The sequence below is a fragment of the Serinus canaria genome, chromosome 6 (genome assembly GCF_022539315.1).
Source record: "Serinus canaria isolate serCan28SL12 chromosome 6, serCan2020, whole genome shotgun sequence".
NCBI lineage: Eukaryota > Metazoa > Chordata > Aves > Passeriformes > Fringillidae > Serinus > Serinus canaria.
This window is the reverse complement of record NC_066320.1, coordinates 2,925,128-2,948,506: the sequence shown is the minus strand read 5'-3', so window position 1 is coordinate 2,948,506 and position 23,379 is coordinate 2,925,128. Positions and strand designations below refer to the sequence as shown.

The 23,379-nt window shown below is 44.2% G+C and overlaps 1 protein-coding gene across 3 annotated transcripts in view; it reads left to right on the top strand.

Annotated features, from left to right (window-relative positions):
- Positions 1-23,379, top strand: part of MICU1 (mitochondrial calcium uptake 1) — a 90,731-nt gene that overhangs the window by 47,938 nt on the left and 19,414 nt on the right. For all 3 annotated transcript variants that reach the window (XM_018923902.3, XM_018923897.3, XM_030241199.2), the window contains 2 exons: positions 7,054-7,136; positions 13,019-13,216. In XM_018923902.3, coding sequence (XP_018779447.2) covers positions 7,054-7,136; positions 13,019-13,216 — 281 coding nt within the window. The remainder of the gene's footprint in view (positions 1-7,053; positions 7,137-13,018; positions 13,217-23,379) is intronic.

Sequence of the window (23,379 nt, the reverse complement as noted above, 5' to 3'; positions counted from 1 at the left end):
GATGGAGGAGCAGCCAGCCTTTTGGAGGCTGTGAGGGAGGAACAGGGTTTTATTCCTCTTGTTCTTGGGCTTTTGAGTGTGCCCACAATTACAGGGGAGTTAGATTAATGAGGAGACAGAGCTGGCTTTGAGGAGCCAAGTTGGGCTTTTGAGGGCAAGGTTTGCAAAAAGGAAAATTAAAAAAAAGAAAAGGAGGAAAAAAATTCCAGAGCTTTGAGGCTGATTTTTAGACATTTGGGGAATTTGCTAAATGATTACTGAAGATGGAGGGATGTCTCTGGAGCTCCTGTTAAACAGTGATTCCTCAGAGGAAGAGTTTGGGTTTCATTTTTAAAGCATTTGCTTTTGTAAAATAAACTCCCAACCAAGCCTTACCCTATGGCTAAATAGAAAACTCAATCTTGCACCCCACTGGTTTACTCTCTGACCAGTGAACATTGCCATGCAGGAATCCAGGAGTTCCTGATTGGGTTCTTTCCCTAGAAATAAATAAATAATATAGAGAAATAAATAAATAAAATAGAATGAGGGAAGTAAATCTTAAATGTGGCAGTTCAATATTGGTTTTCTCCCTGTGTTTAAATAACCCAAACATTAAGGAAGTATCTGGACAAGGTGGAGCTGTAGATTACACCAAAGAGATAAAACCAAATAAATATTGGGAAAGGAAGGTGGCATATTGAGCACTAAGCAGGATAATCAAAAGGGGGAGTGGGAGTTTGGGCCTGAGGGGGAAGGCAGGAGGGAGAATGATGGGGAGAGACCCATCATGGTCTGCTCTGGCTCATTGGATTCCAAACTGGTCAATGAGAGCCTTGGCAAACAAGAAGCCCCAGGGGCTCTCTGTGGTTGTGCTTCCCCAAACTCCTCATTTCAGTTGTCTTTGCAGCTTGACCTGAAGCTCCCTCCAGCTGAGTTCTGTGAAATGGGGAGTGAGAGGAGGAGAGGGCAGGAGGCTTCATTTCATGTTGCTCTCAGGCAGCTGTTTGAACATTGCTCAGAAAATGAGTCTGTCACCGTATCTTATTTATGAGCCATTTCTCACTCCAGCTCTGTCTGCTATCCTCGGTTGCTGTATTTCTGTGAAGTTTTTCTTTTAAAACAACTGAGAAAATGGCTTTTAGCTGCCTCAGAAAGTCAGCCTTCTATTAAAGGCAGCTAATGAGAGCTGAGGGGCCTTGAGGAAACTCCACAGTTTCTACAGTTTCTGTTGCTCCTTGTGTTTTGGGGCAGAGGTAGAAATATGAGCAAATTCTGATGGAATTTCCCTTGGATCCTTTGAATGTTATAGGAAAACAAAGACATGGCTTCCCTGACCAAAGAGGTTTTTGCTTTGGGACTTGCAAACCAAATGGAGGAAGGAGAAAAAGAGCTTTTCCATGGCCACTGACTTCAGTTTCCCAGCAAATGGGGTCCATTGTCAAGGCACACTAATTCTGCCTTCATTAACAGGTACTGAGGAGAGCTGGGCATTAAAAGAATAAATTGGTGTTGTTTCCACAGTTGGGCTGTAGCTGTGTCTGGATTTAATTCTCCTGGCAGGAGGGTTAAATAACATTGGCTGAAGCCACAATAATTAGCCTTTTGCCAGGGCTCTCATAGCAGACCTGCAGCTCCTTCTCCCATCACAGCAGGTAACTCTCATTTAGAATAGACTCAGTTTTTTGGGGTTTTTTTCTGTCCTGTGTGTAGGGAATAAATTTCAAGCCATCTAACTCTGGAAATTGTGTTCTGGCCAGGTACTGAGCCCTGTGCATGTCCCTGGCATGGAGGGACATCTTCTCCCACACTGGGATCCCCAGGGTCCCTTTGGACCATGACTTCTAAATAAATTATTCCTGGCTGACAGGAAAGTCTTCAGCCCCAGCCCTGCCATGAGTTAAACCTGTTACCTCACCAGTGGTGCTTTCATCCTGCTGTGCCCTGTGCCACAGGGCCCATTCCTACAAGAAAAGGTTGCTTTGGGTTTATAGGACTATTTTTGTTTGTAGTCCTGTTCATGTTCATTTTATCTTCAGTCTCTCAAGACCCTCCATGGGTCCATCTCACCCTCACTGTTTGGAGCAGGGATGTCTTCCTACCTTTCTGCCAGCCCAGTCACTGCTGTGTGACATTTCCAAGATGTATCTGAGCAGCATCTTCCAAGGAATATCCCAGCTTCCAAACACAAACCTTGTTGCTTCTTGGCACAGGGAGAGCTCTTTGGCTTGGGCATCCCACTTGTGCCATGCTGAAGGACAGAAATAGGAATGGTTTTTCACAATTGGCAGTTTGGGATGTTCCCAAGTGAAAACTCAGGCTGGGACATGGGAGGCTCTGTCAGCCTACATCCTTCACCTGGTCTTCCTCTGTTCATCTCTTCATCCCTCAGATTTGTGTGGTGTGATGGGATGGGGGATTCAGGGATGGGGCAGCCACAGCTTCTCTGGGCACCCTGTGCCAGGGCCTGTCCACCCTCCCAGGGAAGAATTTCTCCCTGGTACCCCAAGTTGACACACTTGCATTATTTCAGAGTTAATTCTGATCCTTCTTTGTGAGCAGAAATAACCCATTTTTCCTCTAGAACTGATGATATTGTGGCTCAGTGTCTATGTTATGGGCTCAGTTTTTTAGCTGTCTGTTACTTACATTTCTGGGTCGATTAACATTTAAAAAAAAAAACAACTTGGTGTGATTTGGATTCATTTTCTGAAAAGATGGAATAATAATGAAAGGAAAATATCTGAAACATTAAGTTTAATAGGTGTTTTTTTTCCTTATATTTACTGCAGCTGGGGCTCAGCCATCTGTATTCTATGGATAGCTGTCTCTGCTTCAGGACTGTGTTAATTTGGGATTGATTCACTTTCAGGATACTGTGGCCTTTGCACATCTATTTTTCTTCATTTTGGGATAAATGGAGAAGAAGCAACCATAGGATATTTAACTCCAAATGACTGATTTTTCCCAGCTGAGTTCTTGATCCTTCTTCCCACACTGGAGTTGCCTGGGGAGTTATTAAGCCTTAGGAGCCATGAGCTGCTTTGTGTATAAATTCCCACCAAAAGACAAGATATTCCAGAGTTTTCTAAGGAGTAGCCAGAAGTTTTACTTCCTCTAAGCAACATCACCAAAATCACCCTGTTTTGGCAAAGAAATTTCCAGCTCCATGAGGGAGCAATGGGTATTCTCCAAAAGTGTGACTTTGGAATTGCACTTAAAATGCAATTCCTCTGCTGGAAGTCAGAGGGCAAGAGACTGAGAGGTGTCTCCAAGTGTGGAATGTTGAGTTTTTGGGAAAGAGAAGATCCCAAAGGAGCACAAAACCAAGGAAATGTGGCCTTTCTCATCAGTGAGCTTTTAATGTCTTTCAGAGTGCATTGCTTCTGCTGAGAGTACAGGGCTGTAAGGAGCAATTGAGTGCTGCAAATTGGTCCATTGAATAATTGAAAATAGTTTAAAATGGCATAATTGGCTTAAAGATGCCTAATCAACCCATCTCATCCCTCAAGGCTTCCCAGGGGCTTTACCCTGCTGGATCCAAGTGGGTTTTTTCCATGTGGTCAGTGCTGCTGCTTGTTGTTTGTTTGCTGGTGGAGGACACTCATCTCTCCACCATTCCTGTGTTTAGCTTCTGCTTTGTTTGCTCTCTTTCTGTCCCCAAATATTTGATTGGAACAAGTGAATCAAGAAAAGTGTTAATTGCCCTTTGCACTAAATCCTGGGTTAGTTGAAAAACCAACTTGGCATGGAGAGCTGGTGGAATTATGGATCTGAAGGATCATTTTAACCAGATCTTTCCATATATCTCTGTCTAGGTCTATATATATGGGTCTTTCCATCTATCTCTAAGCTAGGAGTTCACTGATAGTGGAGTGGGCTTCAGTAGCATGTTTTCTTTCATTCATGTTGGCCTAATGGAAGGGATTAGGTGATTTCTAAGGTCCCTTCCAACCCAAACCATTCCATGCTCCCATGTTAATGATTTGGAGGATCCTCCTGAACATCCAAAGATAGAAATAAAGCTAAAAAAGAAACTGAAGCAACAGCTTCTGCCTCATTGCCCAAGGGAAATCAGTTGCAATGAAACAGTCTCTATTTTTAATAATGTAAAAAAGGGTGGTGAGGAGACAGCTCACACAATCAGAGAGAGCTGGGACTGCAGCAGAGCACTTGGGGGAAATCCAGAGGTGGTTTTCCCTTATCAAGGCAGGCATTAGGCCATGTAAGAACCAAACACTCCTTTAAATGGCTTTGGAAACCACTGCAGGAGGAATATTGGGTTTGTTTGGAGGCATCTTAATTAAGGAGGCAGTGGGAAAATTCAGAGATGCTGCAGTTGGGAATGGTAAAATTAGGGGGCAAAATAAAAGAGGGAGGGAAAGGCTACATTTAGCTGGGCAATCTGGTGTCTGCTGCTTTTATGGCTTATAAGTTTGAGGGATGTAAGTGCAGGAAGAGGAAGGGAAATGGAGGTTGTGCAGGCTGAGGTAATGGGCAAGGCAGGGACAGTGGGATTGGCAGCTCTTGGGCAGCTCTTCCCACATAAATCCTGGCCAGGAGCATCACAGCTGAGGGGAGAGGCAGAAATCATCTGAGCCAGGCCCCATAAATCCAGTCCTGGATATCAGGGGTGTACATCTCTGATGAACATTCCTTCCTGAGCAGGGGTGGGATGAGCTAATTGTCTTGGGTGCCCTCTGGTTCCCCTGGCTCAGGGTCACATTGTTTGGGTGGAAGTGTCATTGCAGGTAATTGGAGCTGGATGTGTAGATCAAAGGGAGAAACCAGCCATGCCATTTATTAGCTGAAGGAGTGAAGTAATTGAATTTGCCAATTTAAAGCCCCCCTTCCCTGCCTTTAGAAAATACTGAGCCTGCAGATTTTTGATGCTGAACTGCTCATTTAAATTTTGGAGGTGTTGTTCTCCTCTGGGGCTTTGATACATTACTCATGGAAATGTGTGTTTAGAGATGGAAAAGGAGGGAAATGGCCTTGTGAGGGACAAGTGAGTGTTTTACTCTGTTCACCATGTGTCTGCACAAATGGGATGTGGTATTATATATTTCTTCAAAAAGGGGGAGAAAAACCCCAACCTGTGACAGTTTTTCACAAGGAATAACAAATTTTCCAATCTTTAAATAAGCATTATGTCCTGGTAGGGAAAATGGGGTTAGAAATAAATGTTGACAGCACTTTTTCTGCAACCTTGTAACTAGATGAGAGTTTTGGCCCTTCCTCCTCTTCCTCACAGAGGAAACACCATTTCCCTTGTACCAGATTTTGGGGCTAATAAGAAGAAATTGCCTCAGGCTTTCATGCAGTGCTTGCAATTAAAGTGTATAAAATTGCCCATGTTCTTGAAATATTAAGGGGGTAGTTGGAAGCTTGTTGCTCTTCAAGAAAATGGGGAATTAATCACTGGAGACACTGGATGGATGCAGAGGAGGCTTAATCCCTTAAATTTGATGTATCATGGGAGAGATTATGAAGGTGGTGCTGGGGACTGGCTGTCCCCAGGTCAATTAACACCGAGTTAATGAGGGACAGCCAGTGAAGGTCTCCCCCTCCCAGCAGGCAGGAGGGAGGAGCTGTGTGGAGGCCCAGCAGGGATGTGCCTGGAAGGGGGCATGACCCACCACGTGGCTGTGGTCACAGGAGAGGCTGCTCCTGCACGTGGTGTCTGGAATTCCAAGCTCGAGGGATTGGCAGGGGGAAGTTGGAAGTGCAGGGATGATAAGAGCAGCACCACGTGTGCTGGGGATATCAAGCAGGTCCTGACAGGCTGTCCCTGCCATCAGCCCCAATGCCCTTCTTCATCTATTTTGGGCACAAAGTGTTTGGGAAAAGGGGTCTCAGTAACCTGTCTGCTGAATCTTTTCTTGATAAAGTGCTTGTTGTTATTACAGCAAGGAGAAAACACAATGTGAAAGTTTGGAACTGGAGCTGTAACAAACATCCAAAATGCAGTTCAGTTAATTCCATACTCTTTTCCTTTGGTCTGAGTGATTCCTCTTTGTCTCCCCTTTCCCACCCCTGTTTGGGAAGTGCCTTCCCACAGAAGGCACAAAAAATTCATTATACCCTGAGCATCCACTGGAAATATTAAAAGTTAAATGCACAGGTGAGGCTAAAGAGGGCTGAACCTCACCAGTGATCTACATTAGATCTGGGAAATGAAAAAAGCAGCTAAGTTTTAACTGATCACTTAAGATCACAGCCTTAGCATTGGTTATAACCTAGAGGATTCCCTAGAAATCCCAGCAAACACCACAAATCCTGTAGGAGGTGTGTATTTGAAAGCAGCTGAGCGTGATAAATCCTCATATATTAACTTAATTTGGGAAAAAATTGTGGCACTGCATTGTAGCTTCCAACAGTGATGGGTTCCAGAGCCCAAAATGGAAATGTACTGAAATTCTGGGGTGGGATGCAGGGAAAAGAGCGTGGTTGGCTGGGAAGTGATGCTTTTGCAGTTCTGACTAACTAAGCCATGACAGCACAGACTAAATGCAATGAAAAATAAGGTACAGCGGTGTCTCAGCTCGTGAGCTCCAGCCCACACCTCATCTCAGTGTCATGACTGGGCTCAGACAGGGTGGGCATGATTTGTTTAAATTGGTACAGGGAGGCAAGAGCTGAGAACTGCCCAGATCCCAGGTCTGCTCCTCACCCATGGGAAGCACAGGGAGTGCAGTCCCTGGGGAACATCCTCTGCCCAAACTGGTGTTCAACTGCATGGAACAGGCTGGACCTCTTGCTGCAGCTTCATTTTCTGTTAATTGTCATTAGAAATACCAGATGGCATCTTGCTTCCCAGCTTTTTCCACCTGTAAATAGAATAAATGTTCCAGAAATGTCTCCTCCTTACAACTCCTTGTCAAGACCTTTGGTAAAAGGAGCACCATGAAGCTCATAGCTAGAGGTTCCTACAACCTGCATTTCCTTACTAAAATTGAAAGAATTAGGCAAAATTGCTTTTGGATAAAGTAATTCAGAACTTGTGTCCTTTTTTAATTGAGCTTTTGTATCTTTGTTAACTGCTTTTTGTGTTTTGTTGGGATTTTCATGTAGCTCCCCAGAGGAATTTTGAAATTGCCTTTAAGATGTTTGACCTGAACGGTGACGGCGAGGTGGACATGGAGGAGTTTGAGCAGGCAAGTTGAACAATCAGTGCTGTGGCATCTGAGCCATAAGCACAGCATCCCTCTGTGGTGTTACTGCCTTCATTTTTGTGCTTAGTCTTGGTTTGCACCCTTCCCTTCTGTGCTCTAATGTGCTGCTTCAGTGCTGCTGTTTGTTTCTTTAAACTGGATGTGTCAAGAGAAAATTTTTCATTCAACCAGCAGGAAACTCAGGTTTCCTGTGACTTTGTCAATAACATTCAAGGCCAGGCTGTGTGGGCTTTGGAGCAAGCTGGTCTGGTGGAAGGTGTCCCTGCCTGTGGCAAGGGGTGGAACCAGATGAGCTTTAAGGTCCCTTCCAACCCAAACCATTCTATGATTCTGTAACATTTTCCTTACAAAAAGTCACCTTCAAGGTAGCAAACAAGTTTTTTCACTCTACTGATAAAGTGGGATTTTGATCCTACTGCCTTTGCAGCTTCTGCTGCATTCCTTAATTTTGTCTTCAGAGAATAGCCAAGGTAAGTCTGCTTCAGAGGAGAATTTATCCGCTTATTCCAGTGTAATCCAAAAACATGTTATTGAGATCATATTTTCATTAGTCCTCTTCTTTTTACAAGGCTTCTTCAACAGGGACTTGGCTGCAGGTTTTTTAATGAGTTTAGCCCTCATGTCTGATACTGGTGAGCTCTTCCTATAAGCTGTGATTTATGGTTGTGTCTGAGTGAGAATAGATTGAAGGCTTGAGCTGTCAGTGGGGAAAGGATTTGCCCTCCCCAGGCAGAAAAGTGTGATTTTTCTTGCCTATTTCTAGCCTTAAGATACTGGGAACTTATAAACACCCTGAAATCACATCCTGAATCACCAGTGTGTGCTATTCATAAAAGGAAATCTAAATGCATTTACAAAATGCTACCCAAGAACAAAGCAGCCCTGGAGAATCCAGGGACAGATTCTTACTCATGAGTTGGCTCCATGAGTAATTAACTGCAGAAGAGTCTCCACAAGGTTGTGCTTGGGACACTTGCTATAAATGGGAAGAACTTGTGGCAAAGGAGGTCTGTTGAATTACCTTCCCTTTCTAATCTTTTGCTGTCATCCTCCCTAAATTATTACCTGTGTGTGTGATGTAATCATCACGAGCTTGCTACAGGGCCATGGAATATATCTGGGTAAGTGCAGGGTCTTAGATGCACACTTTGGACTATGAGGAGACTGGAGTGTGTTGATCTGCAGTCTGACATCACTTCACTTGACAGTTTGAAATGTAAACCTGGGGTTTTGTTCATGTTCCTTCCTTTCCCCAAGTAAAAATCATTGTTCTTCTTTCTGTCTGCATAGTGCATGGAGACAGCACTCCACTGCAGCTATGTGATCATATTGAACAGTCCAAAAGGTGATTTATGGTAGTTGCAGTGTTGTAGAATGAAATCAATTATGGAGATAGATGAATTTAAGAAAAGCAGAGAACGATTAACCTCCTACTCAAAATGCAGTGATGCCAAGGTGCTAACTCAGGTGTCACGTTTGGCTTTTTTATTAGAGCCACCTAAAATGAAAAAGGAACGTTTCTACAAGATGAATGTTTCCTAATTGCTATGAAGATGAGGGTACAAAATTGAATTCAATTATTTCAAATCATCCAGTAGGCATGGGGAAGTTATGCATGCATTAAGTCACATAAATATCCTTAGGAAGGGGAAGGTATTTTTGTTAAGCTGGTTACCTGTGTCACTGCTTGTATAGAAAGGAATAAAGTTCCTACTTAGCATCACAATATTTGGGTGAAGGCTGAGAGTAAGAAGATGAAGGAGCTGTTTTGGAAAGTGAGAAGATATCTGTGATGATATTGATTTGCTGCAAGAACAAACACAGCTCTAGTGGGAGGCAGATATATCTCATTATGCAAACATCTAACATTACAAACAATTGTTTACATGATAAATCCTCTTTTCACTCCTTGTGGAAATGCCTCAGGAAGAGCATGAAGAATGGCAGGGTTTGGAGCTCTGTCCTGTTAATCTTACCTGGCAGGAGCAGCTGGAACTGACCCTCTCAGGGAATTATGCAGCACTTTAAAAGAGCAACATCATTTTGGGAAGAAAAGGACCACCAGGGAAGCATCATTCCATCCCTGGTGGCTGTGAGCAGGTGGGAATGAACTTCCTACTCCTCCCTCACACCTTCTCTTTGGAGGCAGCCAACCCAGGTCCCTCTTCTCACTGATGTTTGAAAACCTCATCGGGAAAAAGAAATTACTTCAGTAATTTAGCTCATATGTGACTTAGCTGGAGGCTTTAACTACCTAATAAAAAAACATTTCATTTCTTCAGGCCTTGCAGAAGAATTTCAGTGTTTTTAATCCAGTTGAGGCATCTGGTTAGTGCTTAGTCCTGAATAATGGGGGTGCCTGCATCAGTATTGCCTTCAATTCTTCATCCTTTGGCATGTCAATTGTTAGTTTAGACCTCTTTTTTTAAAGAAAAGCTGGCTGAAAAGTAGAAAACTTGCATGCAGTGTTACTGGTGATTTCTCTTTTAGTCTTTACTATTTTAATTTTTTTTATCCCTCATCTGGTACAAAAGATGAAACATGACAAACACTTAGGCTGAAATAGGAACAAAAAAGTGGAGCATCTCAGAGCTCCACGTCCTTGCACGATTGATGAGCTGTGGGTGAGGGCAGCTCCTTGCAGTGGTGCCTGCCTTCCTGGGCATTGAAAGGATTATCCAAAACAGGGAGAAACTGGTGAAATCATTTTGGCTCCAGTGCCCACAGGTGGATTTTTAACCTGTCCAACATGTGTTACAGATGGGAGAGGAAAAGGGAGCCATAGGATTCCACATAAATAACAGCCAGGAAAAGCTGTTCTGTGGAGCAGTCTGCAGTGTGGTAAACACTCATGTAGAAACAGGGGCAGTTTTCCAAGCTGGCCTTAAATTGCCTTGCTTCAGACAGTTTATAAATATTTGTCTCCAAACTGTGCTGCATGCAGAGCTCACAGTTAACAGTGAAGCACAAAGCAAACTGAGGAGCTGCTATTTGCAGTGCAAAAATCAGAGAATTCCTGAATAGTTTGGGTTGGAAAGGACCTTAAAGATCATCTCAATCCAACCCCCCTGCCATGGGCAGGGACACCTTCCTCTATCCCAGGTTGTTCCAGGTTCTGTCCAGCTTGTCCTTGAATGCTTCCAGGAATGGGGCAGCCACAGCTTCTCTGGGCAACCTCTGCCATGGCCTCACCACCCACACAGAGAAGAACTTCCACTTAATATGTAGTCTAAAGCTCCTCTCTTTCAGTGTAAAGCCATTACCCTTGTAAATAGTCTCTCTCCATGTTTTTTGCAGGCTCCCTTCAGGCACTGGAAGGCCACAATTAGGTCACCCCACATCCTTCCTCACATCAGAGTGACCAAAAAGCCTCAAAACCTCTTTTCTGTACTTTTTTCCTCTTGATTTTCTCCTCAACTTGATTTTCCTTGTATAGGAAGAACAGCCAGCAGTCTCTGGTTGGGATGCAGGGTTTCCAGCAAGGTGAACCCGGCAGCAATAGTGTGGTGTTTTCCTCTAGAGCATCCCCTTTGGGGCTGTTCCAGCACTCACTCTCTCATTAGGAAAAAGTTGAACACGCTGAATGCCACAATAATGAGGTTCTGGCATCCTTGTGACGGCTGGAGCTCTTGGCAGCTGCTTTTCTTCCTCCCTTCCAACTTTTGTCAGCAGGGGGAGGAGGCTGATGGCAAAGCACTGGTGTTAGCTGGAGCTTTGGGAAGCCTGGGCTGTCAGGTGGCTTTTCCCCCCCTCCTTTTTCAAAATTGTTGTCCTTAATGAATCCTTTTGCTGCCTTGTTGGAAGAGGTAAGTTACTACACAGAGAATAAGCCTGACTTCTCATATCCCATCAATAATCACTCAGCTCCACTTTAGTAGTTTAGTGACATACTTGAGGATGGAGAGAGGACATGGCTGCATTTGGCTTGGCTGTCCCCTTAAATTTGCACAGAACCCTTAAAATAACACACTCTTGGATTTTTAGGCTGTCACATCCTTCAAGGTCAACGTTTTGGCATCTTTTATGGGCTAGAGAAGTTCTTTGAAGACCCTTTTGTGGTGGGTGGCACAGCCCCAGGGATGGAGGAACTTCCAGCTGTGGCGGAGAGCAGCAGGCAGCAAGGAGAGGGTGCCCTTGGATTGAAAACCCCAGGATTTGTGCAGGAGTAGGAAGAAATGTCTTGTGAGCAAACTGGGGGTGCTGTCAGCTCTCAAGGATGGACAGTAAAGGAGTGGAAGCTCTAAAGCATTTGAAGAGTTTTTCCTTCCCCACCATCCTTGGATGTGTTTAAGAAAAGCCTGGATGTGGCACTGGGTGCCAGAGTTTAGTTGGGGTGTTGGGGCTGGGTTGGATTCTATGATCTTGAAGGTCTCTTCCAACCTTGTGATTGCTGCAGCTTCCCCACCTCCTGGGATTTTGCTGGGAGGAAGCTGCTCTGCTGACCAGGGGTAGGATCATCACTAGAATGTTTGTCTGCAAACTGGCTGAACTGTTTCCTAAAACTCATTTTAAGCACTTGAGTCTCTTCTTTCTTTAAAATGGACTGAAAAAGCCAAAGCCTAGGTTGGCCAGAGAGGTTGTGGACTTCTCATCCTTAGAGGTGTTCAAGGCCAGGCTGGACAGGGCTTGGAGCAAGCTGGTCTAGTGGAAAGTGTCCCTGCCCATGGAAGGGTTTTGGAACTAGATGGTCTTTAAGGTCACTTCCAGCCTGAATCATTCTGTGACTCTCTTAAGTTCAGCCAAATTTTTGATTTGTTGTGTCTCCTGAGAATTGTTTTAGGAGAAAAAGAAAGAAGGATTGTGGAAACCCCAGGGCACTGGGAATATTTCTCTGTCTGCTCTGGGGTGCCCTGAGCCCCAGGGGAGCACTGACTTTGACCCTCATTCATGGAGGAAGTTTCCTGGACTTCAAGATAGACTGGAACCCACAAAAGTGTGAAATAGATTATAGAGAGCAGTGTGGGCGTGTCACTGGGTGAGAAATTGAGGGTTTGGGATTTTTAGTGTGTTGTGGATGGAAGCAGGATGGAGGACATGGGGTGTTGTCCTGGGTTTCTTCTTCATGCTGCTTCTTCCTTCTTCTCCATGGGTTTGGGTGGCATTTTGTAATTGGGCAGAAAAGTCCCCATTGCAGCTCTTTGGGTTCAGTTATTGGGTTAAAAGGGAAAATAATCCAGGTGTCAGTTCTTAATTGGACAGTTTAGCTTTAAAAGACTTTGTACCAAGAGATTGTTGGCCATTTGGTGCCTTCTAATGAAAAGCTGCCTGTCACTGTGATATTTTTCTGAAAAGTCCCCTTGCCAGGATTTTTCTCCTGAGAAGCTGAGAAGCCTCAGAAAAGAAATATAAACAATAATTATCTGATTGCTTGGGATGTGGTTTGGAGGTTGCTTACCAACAGGTGCATCTTTCAGTGGTTCCATGTGAATTGTTTTAAATAGTGACCAATCCCAGTCCAGCTGTGTCAGACTCTCTGAGTCTGTCACGAGTTTTTATTATTCATTCCTGTCTAGCCTTCTGATGTCTCCTTTCTCTCTTTCTTTGGTATAGTTTTAGAATATGATATGAGATATGATATGATTGATATATCAGCCTTCTAAGAAGTTGGAGTCAGATTCTCATCTCTCACCTCATCCTGGGTACCGACAACACCACAACAGTTGGTGACCACATTGGCCAAACTCACAGCAGTGAGGCTGTTTTACTGATAAGGAATAATAAACACCTGAGTCCAAACATGAGTTAGGGTTAGGGTTAGGGTTCAATCCAGACCCAGAGAAACCCACAGCTGGCACCCCCACAAAGGATGACACAGGCACTTGACTGGTGTGGTTTGATTGTGCCATCCTCCCTGTGGTTTTTAGGTGCAGAGCATCATCCGCTCCCAGACCAGCATGGGCATGCGGCACCGGGACCGCTCCACCACCGGCAACACCCTCAAGACCGGCTTCAACTCCGCCCTCACCACCTACTTCTTCGGGGCTGACCTGAAGGGGAAGCTCACCATCTCCCACTTCCTGGACTTCCAGCGCAAACTGCAGCACGACATTCTGAAACTCGAGGTTTGGAATGGTTGTTTTGTCCAGGGGAGGGCAGTGCAGCATGGATTGTGCTTAGGGTGGGTGTGAAAAACGCCAATCACTTGGGGTTTTTTTAAATTTTAAAAGGTTAATGATAATAAAATGGTTATTAAAATAGCAATATAATTAGAGTAATAATAATTTGGACAGTTAGGATTAGGACAATACGAGACAATAAAAACAAAGAGTTAAGGACAGTCCAGGTACCTCTTTCTGGGCAAAATAAGCCCAAAAAAGGCCCCACATTAACAGAAGATTAACCCTTAAAAGAAACAGCCTGTTGCATATTCACACACCTCATCCATGATGCATCAATTCCATTCAAACCCAGGATTCTGTCTGGGCAGTGTCAGCTTCTTCCTCTGAATCCTGGCTGAGTCTTCAGGGCTGAGCAAGGCAGGAAGAAGTTCATTTCTTCGGATAATGGGGCAATAAATTCTCTTTCTCTGAAAGATTTGGGTGTCCTGTAGCTGCTATCTCAGTGCAAGTCCTCTCTTTAAAAAAAACTATCTTACATAGCATAGTTTCTGTTTTAACATTTTGTTATAACCTAAAACTGTATTTAACACACTACTTAAGACAATTAATACAGCATAACTTTCTAACACAACACATACAATATTCATTCTAGTATTTGCAAAAAACCAATCAGAAAATACGCATTTTTCACAGTGGGGCTTCTGGAGGAAGAGCAAGAGACTGAGAAGGGTACAGGGGGAATTTCTACAGCTGTGACTTGCAGATCCAGGCTGTTGAATTCCTGGTGAGCATTTCATTGCCTGTGGCACTCCCCAAGGAACATCTCCAGCATTTGTTGGTGGCTGCTCTTGGTACATCCTGGGTCTGTGTCCCTCTAAAAGCCTGTCTGTTGCCTTGGCTCTGCTGATGGAGATGATTTAAGGGAAAAACAAAAGAGTTTGTGAGTGGCCTGTTGCTGCCTTGCTGAGGGAGGTTAGTCTCAGTCCTAATCAGTGAGCTGGGCCCTATAGGACCAGGATTTATAACATTCCCAAAACTCTTCATTGTCACTGTCATATTTTCTGAAAAATCCCTTTCCCAGGATTTCTTCTTCTTCTGGGAAGCTGAGAAGCCTCAGGGAAAAAGGAAAACAATTCTTATCTGATTGCTTCTCCTGTGTTTTGCTGCTTTGGAATGTGTTTGGAGATTGTTTATCAACTGGTCATTGTTTTATTGGTTTCATGTGAATTGTTTTAACTTAATGACCAATCCCAGTCAGGCTGTGTTGGACTCTGGAGACAAAGTCACAAGTTTTCATTAGTATCTTTTAGCCTTCTGTCTGTATCCTTTCTCTATTCTTAAATATAGTTTAGTATAGCATTCTTTTATATAATATAGTAATATAAAATAATAAATTAGCCTTCTGAGAACATAGAGTCAGATTCCTTCATTCCTCCTCCATCTGGGGAACCCCAAAAATACCACACTTCATCTCTGCTTTTGTCCCCACCTTTTCTGTTTGCTTCATTATTCGGAATGTTTCTGCTGGGAAAGTGTTCAAGACTTGTTTGGATTCTCCTAAATAGCTGGTCTCTATTGTGTGACCTCTGTTCACTCCTGGATGTTTTATGAGATATGTTGTCCATCTCTTCTAAATTTAGTCTCCTTTTTAATTTGCATTACTCTGAGTTTTAACAGCAGCTCCCAGCCTCCTGTTTCTAGTCACATAACTTGAATTTAAGCATCACCCCTCAAAATTTGGTTTTTTTTGTATAAAACCAGTAGAAGGACAGCAATAGGGCACTTGTTGGTCTGCCTCAGTTCCCAGGTAGAGCTGACTCAGTTGGAAATGGTGCCCATCACTGCATCAGGCTGCAGGGTTCAACCTGGCCTGAGCAAAGCCAGGCTTTTATTTGCATTGGAAATCAGGATTTGTGCACAAGATGATGTCTCCCAGCCTATGAGGATAACAGTATTCAGAGCTATTTCACTTCAGGCTGGTATTATTGCTCCCATGCTCAAGTTGTGTGATCAGCATTTTCTTAAGTTCTTATCAAGTCAGTCATCACAATTTAAAACTGAATTTATTCCCTTTTTTATTTGGAATTTATAAATGCAAGTAAGAAACTGACCCAAGGACTGATTATTTAATTTTTGTGGAGGCAATTGCCTGGTTCACTGCCTTCATTTCCTGGCCATTAAAGCAGGTGGTGTGGTGCCTTTGCAGGGGGAATTGGCTGCTTGAAGACAATGTTCTTTGTGAACTGGGTCAGCTCCTGAGTGCCTCTGCAAATTGAAAGGAATAAAATACTTTTTAAGGTGAAGAAACATCAGGTGTAAGTTGAATGTAAAGGCAAGAGAAGCAGAGATTTTTCTGTGCCCTGGTTTTCCCCTGCCCTGTTCACTCCAGGGGTGGGCACTGAAGTGTTCCTGACCCTGTGCCTCCACAGCTCCCCACTTCCCTCATTAAGAGGCAATGGGGATTTTTCTTTTCAGTTGCATGATACTTGTTCTTCTATTTCTTCTGTGACAATTTAGTTCTTGATGATTTCAGTCAATTGTGCATCTTCCTGGCTAATAGTAGTTGCTTTCCTAACAGATTATTTATAACTGGGGACAATAAAAGATATTTATGTCTGGGTAAGTTATCAGATATCATGAAGGCATCATTACTGACTCCCTGCCAGCACCCTTGAGCACAGCACCAGGCTGATACTCATTTCCACTGAAACATTGATGGTTCTGTTCTGTCAAACTTAACTTTTCCTTCAGTTCATGCTACTAAAGCCCTGCTTTTCCTGCTCCTAGCTCTCATGGATTTAGGCAAAATTTAGGCCTATTTCTGTCCCCAGCATTATGCAACGTGGCTTCTCTCCTCTTCAGCTGTTATTTCTTTTGACTTGATCTCCCACCTTTCCTCCTTGCTTCACATTTGATGTGTTTGTTCACACTTAAGGAGCTTTTCACAGAGTGTCTGGTGGGTTTGTGTTGTTCTTTTCCCAGGGAGTGCCCTAATGACCTCAGCTGCTTGAAAAGCACAGCAATTCAGAGAGGAGATGTCTCTTGAGAAGAGAGGGGTTTACCCTGACCCATGTAAATCAGGAAAATGTGAGAAGTGGTGCTCTGCTGAACTCTTCTTCCCTCATCGGCTCATCCTCTGCTGGCTCAGTAAAACTGGAGCATGGTCTGAAGCTGGGATGTTGATTTGAAACCCAGTTTTTGTTCATGTTCACAGCTCTGGGGAAATCCTTGGGGAAATGCAGGTCTGAAGAATCTCCTGGGGCTGCTGCAGCCCCTGAGAGACCCAGAGCCTCTGTCTCCAACTGGGATGCTGGCTTTGTCTCATCTGAAAGAAAGCTACTTTAAGGAAGAACTTTCTTTTAAAGCTTTTTCCCTTCAGCTCAGGAACCAGGCATTTCTGCAGTTCTTACACTTGAGCTGTTTTCTGCTGACTGAAGGTGGAACAATGGTTTCTGACCATCTGAACCCACTTCATCTTCCCCTTACTGGTTTTAGTTCATTTTTTTAAAATCAAGATATCCATGCTTATTTCTTGCTGGGATTCAGCAGAAGCTCTCACAGAGGAATTAACTCAGACAAAGCCCTGAACATTTCAATGTTCCTAATGGCTGAAGTGCTGATAGCAGGTTTAAGTAACAGTGGCCTGGTGTTTTCTTCTTCTCTTCTGCTTTCATTTCTTTTTTATGCAAGTATCTTTTCCATCATTTTATGAAAACTCATTTGCAGGAAGGGAAGGATGAGGAAAGTAACCACAGCCAGAGGTAGAGGGGAAGTTTCAATGCCTTATTTCAATATTTTGGAGTTTGGCTGCTTGGAGAAAGCTGTGGTCATTTTTTTTTTTTTTTTTTTTTGGGTTATGGGGTGGCCCTGCTTAGCTAAGGCTGAGCCACAGGAACCAAATGGGGCAAATGGGGCTCCTGGCAAGGTGCTACAGCCAGAATTCCTTTTTTCTTGTGGCTTACTTTGACAAACAGTGACAAGTTTGTCTGGACAGGCTCTGCAGCTCTCACCTGTCCCCTTGGGACAGGTGGTGTTGGGCTCTTTTTTGGTTTTTAGTGGAAGATCTCTTGTGAGTCTGGAAGATGAATAGGACTTGACATCATTGTTTATGCTATTTCTGCTTGTTAATGCCTGTCCCAGATATTCCTGTGTCCTTGGTGGACCAAAAGGATCCCAGCCAGCCTTTGGGGCTCTTCCAGCCTAAATTTGTTTAAGATTCTGGAGGTGCACGTAGAAGAGATGTGTGAGCCCTTTGTTCTCCTTTTCTTTGTCACTCCTGAAAGGCACCCCAAACCTGCTGATAGCACTGATTTAATCTCCTTATTTTTCCTCTTACCCAAGGATTAAGGACGCCCCAATGTCCCTCCCAAGAAAAGTAAAATGGGATTACATAAGAATATGGCAAAGGTACAAGACATCACTGTGGTCATCTGGAAAATTCCTTATTTTCTGTGTCTGTTCTGTGACAGGTGATGTGGGAGTAACCTCTTTATCCTGGAAATTCCTGTTTTCATGGCCATTGCCAATGCAGTTAGTGCCTGGTTTGGTTTTTATGAAGATGGGGTGCTGTTGCTCTTCCATCTGCACACAGCTCATTAGAAAGTCCTAAATCCTTTGGGATCTCAGGCCTGTCTAAACAAATACTCTGGTTTCAGAATAGGGTTTTGTGGTAATAACTTAAATCTGTAAGTGCCTTTCTGAGTCCCAGTGTTGGAATAGTTAGTATCCAAATAATCCTGTAGCAGGTATTAAAAACTGCTCTGTTGTTACCAGCTTACTCAAGATTTTTTGGGATCCTGCCTTGGTTTTTATATAGGCTGGCAGAGGACTACAGCTTTTCAGTGATTTGTTAACAGCAACAAAGCTTGCAGTAATGAGTCACATATCTTTGTTTCTGCTGCAGTCATTTAGGGGGAAAATAAGTAACTTAAGTAAATTGTTTTGAGTAGCCTGAAAAATGAAGTCTGATGGTGTCAGATTGGCTGAGCTTAGTAAGGAAGGGCCCAAAACTCAGACTTTTTAGAGGTCAGTTTGCTGCTGAACTCACAAAAGACATTTTTGTTTGGTTTTAAGTCACCTTTATGTCCTTTACCTGCTGATCCTTTCACTTCAGCCTCCCCACTGACCCAGCCCCTGTGGGAACAATGATGGGGAATGTCATGTTTTCCCTTTTTCCTTCTGAATTCTGCCTTTTCAGCAATCCTGTAATGGATGTTGTGTACTTACACAGTTTTGTCAGTTTTGTCTCTATATCCTGGATATCTAGAACTCCTGCTTTAGTTCCAGATTTGCTTTCTCTTCCTTCATGTGAGCCTTACCTCTGAAAAGCCAAACCAGCACTAGTGGAATTGCTTCTTCAGTAGGGCAGTTAATGACAGGTACAAAAGTTGTTTGTGTTCTTTGTTAGTGATTTCCTGGCCTGGCTGCAGGGGAAGGAGAGGAGGATGGGCTGATGGCTAAATACAGAAAGCCTGAAGTGTGCCCCATGAGTGCTCTGTTTATCCCAGAGGATGAGTGATGTGTCACTGTTGTCAGGCCCTGACTAGATAAAAGGTGTGTTGATAACTAATAACCTTTAAACCGCTCTGGAGGAAAAGAGGATCTGGATATGGAGGCTGTACCCTCCAGAAGTACTTACTAAAGTCAGAGATGGACAAAGCCATGATGGATTTAGTGCCAAGGAGAGGGGAGTTAGCAGGGGACTCTGCAGACCTGCATATTCCTTCTTCTGCATTTCCCTGGTAGGAGCTGAGGGAACAGAAGTGAGGCTGATCTCCCTGCCTTTGATGGATAGCCATGAAAGTGTGCTGGGTGACAGAACTGTGTGACATGTCCAGTCAAAAGTGGGATCATCCAGCCAGTGGGAAGAGTTTCACATCAGGGGGCTCTGTAGTTAAGGAGGCACAGCCCAGCATACACAGGTGTAATCTGGGAATTCCTGGGCAGGCAGTGGAAGTGATTTGGACAGCTCATCCTGGTTTTGACAGCTTTCAGAGCTGGCAGCCTGCTTTTGTCTTGGCATGTGAGTGGAAAGGGTCACGTGCAGCTTTCAGGTTGACTGCACCACCTCAGGTTTGGGGAAAAGCTGGCATTCAGTTCTTGTCCAGTGTCAGCCAAAGACTTGGGGAGAATTCAGAGTAGAACATTAGTATGGGAAAAAAATCTGAGGCTAGGGATAAGTTATGAGGCCATGGTATGTGCAGCTTAAAGGAAGGGCAGAAGGGAGAGATAACTGTCTCAGTAAACACGAGGAGTCATCATAAAGGAGTCTGAGGCAAGTCATTTTCATCAATCAGGAACAGCAGAGCAGGTAATGAAATGCCTAAGTGTGCACCAGGGAGAGTTTAGCTGAAATCCAAGGCAGGTTGAATTCCAGTTCCTTTTTCCATGAAGCAGGGGGATGCTGGTGGGTGGGGTTTCACTGTCACAGGAGAGTTACCAAAAGCTGGTCTTTGTGCCTCAGGCAGGTGTCATAAATGCTGTTCCTAACTGATTCCTCCCTAGTCCAAGTGAGGAAACTTGTGCCAGAGAAATCAAACCTTCCTAGTGCCTCACTCTGAAAGAGTCTGTGGGGTGGTTTTGGGAGCCTCAGAATTATAAGAGCATACTGAGCAACTGCATGTCAGCTGTAAAATCACAGAATGTCCTGAGTGGGAAGGAACCTATCCACAAGGATCGTGGAGCCCTGCCCAGGACACCCCAACAATCCCACCCTGTGCCTGAGAATGTTATCCAAACACTCCTGGAGCTCTGACAGCCTTGGGACAATGCCCATTGCTTGGGAGCCTGTCAATGCCTGACCACACTCTGGGGGAAGAACCTTTGCCCAATATCCAGCCCAAACTTCTCCTGCCACAACTTCAGGCTGTTCCCTTGGGTCCTGTCACTGGTCACCCAAATATCCAGTGGTCCAGGAGTGTGCCAGTGGGGCTGGCAGGGTGTGTGTGACAGTACATGTGCTGCAGCTGCTTGTGAGCATGGCTGGGACACCAAGGAGCAGCTGTGGCATCCTCTTGTTTGGGATAGATGCTTCATGGGGCACCCACCTGGGGAGAGAGCTGCCTTGCTTGTATTAGAACCAGGTGACTTCAGTGTGGTTGATGCAGTGGCTCTGCAGGGGAAGCTGTGGAGGGTTTTATTGGAATTTCTATTTATTGCATCATTAGCAGCAGTAGAAGGCTTTGCTCTGTACCACCAGGCTCCTTTGGTTTATGAGGGGTGTGTAAATCCACTGCTGAGCTCCTGCAGTGCAGCAGAGCCTTGCGTGGGACCCCTGCAAATAAAATCCCAGGAGTGCTCTTTGCATTCATTACCTTGCCACAGGAGTGTGTGGAGGTTTGTATCAGAGTCCATAAATTAGGAAATGTAAGCTGTTCAGCATAGATGCTCCTGTTTATGTGTGCACAATCAAATTAGCCAACAGCAGGGAGCAGCAAAAGTTGGTGGGCAAGAGGTTGGGAATGTCTGTGTGAGTGTGTTCTTGTAGTGGGTACCTGACTTGTGCCTCCTCCTTCTGAACAAACACCTCAGTCCTCTTGTTCCTTCTCCCCTTTCAGGCTCTGAATTCAGAGCTATTCTGCAGCTCCACACCTTGCTGGCTGTGCTTCAGCCCTGTCTTTGCTTCTGCTGATGTAGGAACAACATGGAAGCAGGACCTTTTTCCCTGCTAGGCTGAATTAAACTCCCTCAAACTTGTACTTCTTGGAGAATTGAACACCAAGGTCAAGCAGAAAGCAGTGTGAGCTCTTAACAGGCAGTGAGGGAGCTGTATTTCTTAATAAAACTGTGTACGGCAGTTCCATGGAGACTTAGATATTGGGATTTTTCAGAGTAATGGCTTCACTCGGGTTCTTGCAGCTCTGCTGTCCTGCAGAACAGAACTCCCAACCCTCCTGTGTGTTTTCCTGCAGGAGGGTTGGGAGTTTGTTCTGCTTCTGAATTTTCCTCTTATTCAGGGAGCATGCAGGACAGAAAACCTGCTGTGTTCCATGGTACCAGGGGCATTGTCAAGGGCAGGAATGGCAGCAACAGAGCCAGGTCTGGAGAGCAGACATGGGAGGAGATTGCTCAGCTCTTCCCCCTCTGCATCCCTTTAATTTATCAGACATGTCCTTTTTCCTTCCCATTACTGATTCCTTTTCTTCAGGTTTCCTTCCTGTCATTCCCTCACTGCACTGAATTTCAAAACACTGATCTGCTCAGAGCCTGCAGGAAGATATTTTCATTCAAGGGGCTGAAGTTCAGGTGCAGCCATCTTTACATAACCTTTTTTTAATTGCTCATTAAAGCGGAACAAGTGGCTGGTGATGGGAATGAATTTTTCCCCCTTGCAGGCAGCAGTGGCTTGCCAAGGTCAATGAAATCTCCAAAGCTTCTCTCCAACATCAGCTCTGCTGGGATTGCACTGCTGCTGACAGATGGACATTTTTAACCTGGCTGCTACATATTCACTTAGGCAGAGGGGGGAAAGTGTGAACAGGGAGAGCGTTTGGAAGATTGGATTTTTCTCTTGTGAAAATAGCTCCCATTTCTTTCATTTCTTTATTATTTTTTAAGGTAAAAAAGAAGCAATGGTCCAGGCTGGGTTTGGCATTTCCTCCTGCCTATTTTCATTCCTCCTGCTTTGGCAGCTCTGAACATCTTTAGAGCTGTGTCTTTGAATGGGTTTTACCAAATCATGCAGTAATTACAGCCAGGGGCTCTGTCCAGAACAGGCTGAGCTTCATCTTGCAAAACCCAGTGCTTTAGATCCATGTCCACAGAAGAAACCTTTCAGCAGAATTACCCCCCTCAAAAAAATGAGTATTTTAAATCTTCAATCTTCCCAAACAAAAAGCCTTTAGAAACTTTTCTCTTTCTTTTTTTCTGGCAGTAATTTAGTGCCTCTGCAAACACTTCAGCTTACTCACAAATACATTACATTTTTTTGGATGGACGAGGTTGCTGGAATTTGGGGAGATATATGGTGTTTTCCCCTTTCTTTTTCTTCCTGTCATAGTTGTATATGCAACTTGACAAGAGATCCTGGCAGCCTCCTTCTTCAGAACAGTAAACAGAGCCAGTGCTGCAGTAGTTTGCAGATAAATAATGTATTACAGCCTGTCAAATAAAGCTTTGAGCAAATACCACTTTAAAGGGTCATATATTATGAATCTGAATATTACCCTACAGATCATTATTTCCCAGACCCTTTTGATTCCTTATTGTGCACAGAGCAGCTCTGGGAACAGGTCACCTTTTCCCACTACCCCTAAACCTGATAGAATTAGTCTTAGCAAGATTTCTCCCATGGATGGTTTTTTTTTAACCTGCAGAAAGAAGCTCAGAGATCATCCCTCAACACTTCTCTCCCCATCCAAATGTCCTTGAAGATGTATTTCTCTTTGCTGTCTCAATTAGGAATGTGGCACACATACATTTATTTATTTAAGATCCTTGCTTTGAGGGAATACATCATCTGTGTGATTGGATTTTAGGGGAAACCTTCCTAGAAATTGAGGAGCCTGCTAAAATACAGCTGGATATTTAGCTAATGTGAGTGTTTGAAGAGGATAGGAAGTATATCCTCTTGGCATTGCTTTAGGAAAAGTCTGAGCTGTGTTTTCATGGTGCTGGCTCCAGTTACAGCTGGGTGTTTCCCTCCTGCACTGATGGGATTTGGTGGATCCCAAATGCTGTCTGTGCCTGTGCCAAGTGCAGGGGCCTGGAGGTTATTCCAGCCATTTTCTTCTTCAGCAAACAAAGCAAGAGACACAAGCCACCAGTGTGTGTCCAGGCCAAAAATGCCAGCTTAGGAAGGAGGGGCATAATCAATTATTCCCACATTTCCATGGGAAGTTTTGCCATCCATTTGTGGTTGTCTGGTGCTGCTGAACCCTCTCTGGGGCTTTGGTGTGGCCTCCCCAGCAGCAGAGCAGGGGTCTGAGCCCACTTGGGTCTGGTGGCAGCAATCACAAAACACTGCTCCTCCTTTTTGAAGCAGTTTTTTTAACTCCCCTTTTCTGGTTAGAGAGGATATTTGTTGGACTTTTTGACACAGAGATAGGGCAACTGAGAACTCAGAAATAAAACAACCAAGAAATGTTTTAAAAACTTTCATTTTATTTTCAGTCTTATGTGAAGAGTAAAACAATGCAGATGTTACAATTCACGCCATCACAATTAAA